This window comes from Anguilla anguilla, chromosome 6 (assembly GCF_013347855.1).
Source record: "Anguilla anguilla isolate fAngAng1 chromosome 6, fAngAng1.pri, whole genome shotgun sequence".
Lineage (NCBI taxonomy): Eukaryota > Metazoa > Chordata > Actinopteri > Anguilliformes > Anguillidae > Anguilla > Anguilla anguilla.
Window position 1 is genome coordinate 6,451,888 of NC_049206.1, and position 7,578 is coordinate 6,459,465.

Genomic DNA, 7,578 nt, shown 5'->3' on the forward strand with positions numbered 1-7,578 from the left:
ATTATATTTACGAATGACATTTTAAAATAGGTTAAACAGTTGAACAACGTAATGTGGCCCATAAATGTTTTTTTTTTGGGCAACATTTAGTTCCCAAACATTTACACACACACACACACACACGCACACATTCACAATTTCTCTGTTAGTCTGCCACTTCTGTCCTCAGTAGCAGTCTGGGAAGTTTGAATAGAAATCTACATTAGTGCAAGGTACATTTAATGCATAGTTCAGAATTTATGTAGACTTCTTTAATGTTTTGATGACCTAAACAAATATTTAGAAGTACTGCCAACCTCGCAAAATTTGTTCAACTCCACCGTGGACTTAAACTGGTGTGATTTGGGTAAAAAAAAAAAAAGGCAAAACATCAATGTTAAAATTATGATCAAATGTTCAATATAATAAAACCATGTATAGACAGGAGAATGTGTGCCTACCCTGCAAGCCCCAAGTATCAACTTCCTGTCTGTCTCTGTGGGGACTCACATTCTCTCTGTCTGTCTCTCTTACTCTGTCACTCTTTCTCTTTCTCTCTCTCACCGTCTTGCCCTCTGTCTGTCTCTTTCTCACTCTCTCTCTGTGTCTGTCTCACTCTCTCTCACTCTCAGTCTGTCTGTCTCTCGCTCTCTTTCTTTCTGTCTGTCTGTTCATTCAGGCTCTGCTCTGGCTGCCTGGCCCCTTAATCCCTCCTTTTACCAGCACAAATAGGGCAGGGATAATCATTCCTCCCCCATGAGCTCACTGCCAGACTACCACCCTGTGAACTCCCTGCCCCCCTCTGACACCCAGTGGAACCACTGGCACTCTGTACGACACTGAGACACCCAATGGAACACTGGCACTCTGGTCAACACTGGGACATCCTGTGGAACACTGACTCCCTGTACAACACTGAGACATCCAATGGAACACTGGCACTCTGGTCAACACTGGGACATCCTGTGGAACACTGACTCCCTGTACAACACTGAGACACCCAATGGAAAACTGGCACTCTGGTCAACACTGGGACATCCTGTGGAACACTGACTCCCTGTACAACACTGAGACACCCAATGGAACACTGGCACTCTGGTCAACACTGAGACATCCTGTGGAACACTGACTCTCTGTAGAACACTGAGACACCCAATGGAACACTGGCACTCTGGTCAACACTGAGACATCCTGTGGAATATTGACTCTCTGTAGAACAGAGACAGTCTTATGAAGCAGGACACTGTAGAACACTGAAACAGCTTGTGGAACACTGACATCCTCTAGAACACTGAGGCAGCCTGTGGAACACTGACACTATGTTGAGCAATAAGACAGCCTGTGGAACACTGATATCCAGCAGGACACTGAGATAGCTTGTGAACACTGAAACATTCTGTAGAACACTGAAACAACCTGTGGAGCACTGAAACACTCCGTTGAGCACCCAGACAGCTTGTGGAACACTGAAACAATCTATAGAACACTGAGACAGCCTGTGGAACACTGAAACAATCTGTAGAGCACTGAGACAGCCTGTGGAACACTGAAACAATCTGTAGAGCACTGAGACAGCCTGTGGAACCCTGACATCCTGTAGAACACCGAGACAGTCTGTGGAACACTGAAACAATCTGTAGAGCACTGAGACCACCTGTGCAGCACCGCAGAACTCTCTTTCAGGTGCATGCACTTGGGTAGAGGCCATTCAAACTAGGCTTCCCATCCTGGGTCACCTGCTGGGCTCTGCAGTACTGCAATACCGTGTAAAACTAAGCTCTGCCATCTTAGCCACTCCCTAGCTACAGCCTGAGCCCCATACCCCAAACCCCCCTCCCCCTCACAGTCACAGTTTCTGGGTACTAGCACTGTCCCTCAGCCCCCTACTGCGTGAGAATATAGCATGCCTCTGTAAAAACATCCCTGTCTGTGTCTGAAACGCACACACACACGCACGCACACACACACACACACACAGCGTGCGGGCCGTCTCCGTTTGGAAGGACCACAGTGAGCGTGCGTCTGACCGCGCTGACCCTGGCGGCCCACCCCTCGCAGGGGCACACTCACACACCCGCAGACAAAGGCCAACCACGGGGCTTTCAGCTGCTGCTGGGAACGTTACCGGGGCAACCGCCAGACACGCATCGCCCCCCGCCCCCCCCCCCCCCCCCCCCCCCTTCCCCAACCCCGCTGGCCCCAGAGCCCCCCCAGGCACTCAGCAGACACTACAGATATCCCACAAGCCCTTGCGCACACCTCGCCAAACCCGGCGAGAAACAACAGGTCTCGACATTCCACCCACCACCCCCACCCCCCCCGTTTCCAAGGCGACCCCCATACCACCACCAGCACAGTAGTGTGAGGGAGTCTGCGGAATTAACCCCGCGGTGTCCACGCCCTGACCCGCGTTCCATAAACACGCGCTCACCCAAAAAAAAAAAAAAAAAAAAACACACCTTCCCCTTGAAAGGACGCTGCGAGAGCCCCGAGATCTGCAGCCCCTGGCCCCCCGAAAAACCCATCGAGCCGCCGGCGATCGGAAAAGCTGCTTTACACGCACCACCTAAAGGGCCCAGGAGGGGGCGACATCACAGCCTAGCGGTTGCCTGTGAAACGCACGTCACACGTCCTGAGAATCCGAGGCACAGACTGACGCACACACACGCTCACACAAGTGCATACATACACATACGCATACACAGACGCTCACACAAGTACATACATACACATACATATGCATACACAGACGCTCACACAAACTCACCCAAGTACATACATATGCATACACAGACGCACACACACGCACACACAAGTACATACATATACATACATATGCATATACTGACGCACACACAAACTCACCCAAGTACATACATATGCATACAGATGCACACACACACACACTCACGCAAGCACATACGTATGCGTACACAGATGCACATTCAAACACAGGCCCATTGATGACCGCACGTCCACATGCACCCTCTCTCTCTCTCTCTCTCTCTCCGATGTGTGGCCCACTCATTTCTCAGGCTCTTCTCTCTAATGATAACCTACATTCTGTTTCCAGTTCACTTCATTCTGGCAAAACAACTCTTCCCATGGTGCAGTGCATCTCCCTACTCCCTACTCTCTCTCTCTCTCTGTGTGGCATAGGAACGGGTCGCGCTAGGGGAAGAGGACTCCGGGGAGTTCTCAGGGAGGTCATCAAGAGCGACTTCCTGCTCTCGGGGGGGGGGGGGGGGCGGGGGGGGGGCTGACGGGACGCCGCTCCGGTCCCGTCCTCCTGTGCCCCCGGCGCGGGCGAGCTGGGACCCTCCCTGGGGCCCGGCGCGAGGCCCTTTGATCTGGATCCACCCAGATTCCACAGCGGGGTGTGAACTCGCAGCCCCTGGCTGGCGGGGCACAGCCGGCTTTTCACAGGGACGGTTACCAGCAGTGCATTTTCTCACTGCCTCTTTTTTTTTAACTGCCTGCCAAGATTCTCAGACATCTTCATTACCATGGTGGAACGAACAAGTTAACAGTACAAATACTTTAGCAGAGACAAAAAAAAATTTGTATGCACCCCCCCGCCCCTCAGTGAGTGCCCTTCAGTTTACACAGACAAAAATACATTTTATTGTGAAAAATAGACAAATACACCATTAAGCCGGTTACCTGACTGCTAACAGAAGTTCGCTTTTAGGGCCTGATCTATTAAGACCTTTTGCTAATGCAAAACCTTTTGGCACAGGCAAAACCAATAACACAACCAACGATTGGTGCAAGGCAAATACCGTGACCAATCATCGGCGGCGATTAAGCGTGGCGGCGTCCGCTAGCGCAGGAAACGAGGGGGCTAGCACTCGCGCCCACACGCGCAACAGGAGCCAGTGGGGGGGTAGCTGCCACAAATTTCACAGCTAAATTTACCAACCCGGTGTAGCCTATCCGATGGCCAGGACACAAGCACAATTACATCACCGTTTGGCAGCAACATTCCACAGCCGAAATGTAAAAAGATAACGGATTTTTAAATTTTTTTTATTGGCGCATAACCAATATCACTATTAGCCTGTAATTCTGCCTGAATGGAAGAGTTGGGTTTTGCCCTGTGCAGATGAGCAAGCCCAGGCACCGCTGTGTGTAATAATGTGTGTTACCTCCAAGGCTGATCCGTGGGCAGCCGCACATTTCACAGGTGGTTTCTGGGAAAATGAACACGTTGCAGGACAGTGAGACAGACCCTTAATAAAAATGAGCAGGGCAGGAGCTTTGAAGTCAAATACCTGGATTCAGTCAACATACCTTCTTTACTTTGACTTTTAGCCATCTGTTTTTCCCTTAACTTTGACCTGCAATTAAATCAAAGCGTTTATTTCTCTCTCTGATTACGGTCATCAATACACCATGTTTATGAAGTTTTCATATATCCTTTCATATACTTACCTCTTCACATTAATATCATTTAGCAGATGCTCTTATCCAGAGTGTCTTCCACATTACTTTTGTTTTTTGCATTAAAAAATTATATAATATCCATTTATACAGGTGAAAAATATTTAGAGAAGCAAATAAGGTAAGCACCTTTCTCAAATGAACAACAGCAGTGCCCTACCTGGGAATCGAACCGGCAACCTTCAGGTTACAAGCCCTCCACATTACATCACACATTCTCTCGTAATAACAGGAATCAGGACATGTTACCTTTGAGTAGGCAATACGTGACAGTAACACACAGAGATAAAATAGTTCCAGGAAAGAAAAAAAAAACATTTCTACTTTATTATTCCAGAAAAGGTTTACACAGTGAGGCATAACTCCACCACAAGCCCGCCTTTCATTATAGGTGCAGATTCATTCATTCATTCATTAATTCATTCATTCATTCATGCATGCATGCATTCATTCATTTGTTCGTACTTCTGTTCATCCAGTCATTAACAGTATTTACATCGGAAGACAGGGTTTGCCAGGCTGACCCACTATTTATATATATATGGTTATATACAGATGCTGACTGGGGGGGTGGGGGTGGGGGGGCAGCAGCCAAAGGCAACAAAAAAAGGTGACAATATACAGGGGAAGGCACTCAACAGCTCCCCCCCCCCCCACCCCCGAAAACATACCTGCAACAATTTCATTCAAAGAGTAGAATCGGTACATATCAAATGATTCAATCAAACGCAAGAGAGTACATTTTACACTGACAGTGCACATCTGAATCCCCTGTGCACTCGTGTAAACACTCCAGGTGTCAGGAGTCACCCTGGAGAGTTTACCATGTAACCGTTCTCACTCTTCAGACCCAATTTTCTCAATGAGCTCAAATGCATAAAATGGCAGGTAACATCTCGAAAAAACGTTATGGCATACCATAACTCAAATCATTTAAGCAGTATTACAAATCCCAAAATATTAAATACTCAACAAATTTTTCATTCAGGGTAAATGTGAATAAATTTTTCTACCCGAAATATTTACACAGATCATACGTCCAATGTCCTCAGCAGTAAAAAAAAAAAAGACAAGCATATTGTTACTTTTCTTTTTTGAGGTCTGAACCCATTTACCATGGAAACGGGTCTTCAGGTTTCGTGCACAAATGGCATTTTAGCGTTACCGGTGAAATTAGTTTAAATTAAAATGATTTTGTTCATAGATGTGTTGAGTAGAGTTTGATTTACGGAAAACTTAAGGAAACATTGCTTGAGCAAAACTTACAAGTAATACCTCCTCCCGCAGCTATCTGAGAACTTTTAAAGACAAAACAAAAAAAAACTAAACATAAAAATTCCCAAACTGAGAGATACCAGCTATTCTTGCTTAAAAACCTAAAAGAATATGAACAATAATAACAATAACGATACAAATAATATGTGAAATTTAAATAATGACCATCTGTATGGAAGCAGTGGGAATGGCGGATTGAGGAGTCACAGTGCTGTGTGTGTGTGAGTGTGCGTGTGTGTGTGTATGTGTGTGTGTGTGTGTGTGTGTGTGCGTGCGTGCGTGTGTGTACTCCTGTTGAGCAGGTCCTGTGCTCAGAAAAGGCTAACGAGGCTAGCCGAATGTTGCGCAGCATCACTGAGAAAGTGACTGTGCCGTACCAGAACTCACAGAGTTGTAACCGCGTTGTGCGTACATGAACAAGATAACCACTGAGAACGTACTGCACCAGTGTGGCACCATTACAGGGAGAGTAACTGTGCTGTAAACCAGAGAGAGTAACTGTGCTGTAAAACCAGAGAGTAACTGTGCTGTATCATAACTGTGCTGTAAAACCAGAGAGAGTAACTGTGCTGTATCATAACTGTGCTGTAAAACCAGAGAGAGTAACTGTGCTGTATCATAACTGTGCTGTAAAACCAGAGAGAGTAACTGTGCTGTATCATAACTGTGCTGTAAAACCAGAGAGTAACTGTGCTGTATCATAACTGTGCTGTAAAACCAGAGAGAGTAACTGTGCTGTATCATAACTGTGCTGTAAAACCAGAGAGAGTAACTGTGCTATATTTCAAATGAGGGGACAAAACAACTGCTACACTGAAACTGAGAACACAACTGTTGCACCATTACAGAGAGAGTAACTGTGCTGTATCATAACTGTGCTGTAATACCACAGAGAGCAACTGTGCTCTGCGGTCATGGACAAAACAGCTGTGCTATATTTCAACCGAAAACTTAACAGTGCTGTACAGTAACTGAGAGCGAAACTGTGCTGTATTTCAGATGAGAGGACAACATAACTGCTACACTGTAACTGAGAACAGAACTGTTGCACCATCAGAGAGAGGAACTGTGCTATAACCATTGTATAGTCACTGAGAGAGAAACTGTGCATTGTAGTCACAGGCACAACCGTGTTAGGCCTCATCCATCGCTGAGTAACTGTGCTCAGTTATTACTGAGAAGGTTAACTGTGCTGAATTATAACTGAAAAGGTAACTGTGCCATGCCATTTCTGAGAGTCGTTCGCATATCTGCGGTTACCGACAGGCTGACCGTGTTGTACGGCTACACAGAGAACAGCTACGCTAACTGTGCCCTTCCATCCCTGACACAGGAAACCGCGCCACCGTCCCTGTGCTACACACGGTAACTGTGGCGAGTGAACTGAGCTCCCGCTAGGAGATCGCTGTGCAGCTTCACAGAGGGAGAACAGGCAGTGGAATCAGAGTGGACTGTGCTTGTCGCCAGGACAAATTGCCTGATTCAGGGCATCTACGGAAGGAGAGGGTCAGGGTCTGTGGGGTTCGCAGAGGAGTCCACGTCTTCATTCTACAAAAAATAAAATAAAAAAAAAGAGGAAGAGAGACAAGGAGATAAGACCAGAGTAAGAACTGGATGCAACAGTAAAATAAAAACTCTTTCTCCTTGTGGAATCTGTAACGGGGGAGGGGTGGCAATGTAGTATAATGGGCAAGGAGCAGACCTGGCAACCCAATGGTCACAGGCTCGAATCCCAGGAAAGACACTGTTAATGCTACATAAAAAAAGTTGCGTAAGTTGCTCTGGATAAGAGCGACGGCTAAATGCCTGTAATGTAATGTAATGAGAAGGGGGGGATCCCATACGAAATTTTTAGTACCGATATCACGGGATTTTATGATT

General features: G+C 46.8%; 2 protein-coding genes across 2 annotated transcripts in view; both read right to left on the reverse strand.

Moving 5' to 3' along the window:
* Positions 1-4,727: 4,727 nt before the first annotated feature.
* On the reverse strand, positions 4,728-6,866 carry LOC118229153. The gene is made up of 3 exons (XM_035420863.1): positions 6,555-6,866; positions 6,236-6,469; positions 4,728-6,170 (listed from the first exon to the last, which is right to left on the reverse strand). Exons 1-3 carry the CDS (start codon positions 6,839-6,841, stop codon positions 5,648-5,650), a joined length of 1,044 nt encoding a protein of 347 aa, XP_035276754.1. The 5' UTR covers positions 6,842-6,866; the 3' UTR covers positions 4,728-5,647.
* Positions 4,728-7,578, reverse strand: part of LOC118229152 (insulin receptor substrate 1-B-like) — a 7,671-nt gene continuing 4,820 nt past the window's right edge. The window contains exon 2 of the mRNA XM_035420861.1: positions 4,728-7,245. Within this exon, the coding sequence (XP_035276752.1) occupies positions 7,241-7,245 (5 nt within the window). The 3' untranslated portion in view covers positions 4,728-7,240. The remainder of the gene's footprint in view (positions 7,246-7,578) is intronic.

Excerpts from the sequence above, each read along its gene's own strand:
- LOC118229153 (XM_035420863.1), bottom strand. The coding sequence starts at position 6,841 with ATGAGGCCTAACACGGTTGTGCCTGTGACTACAATGCACAGTTTCTCT. Across the intron at positions 6,470-6,554 it reads ACAGTTATGATACAGCACAG|TTACTCTCTCTGGTTTTACA; the intron begins TTACTCTCTCTG and ends AATATAGCACAG. Across the intron at positions 6,171-6,235 it reads TCTCTGGTTTTACAGCACAG|TTACTCTCCCTGTAATGGTG; the intron begins TTATGATACAGC and ends TTTACAGCACAG.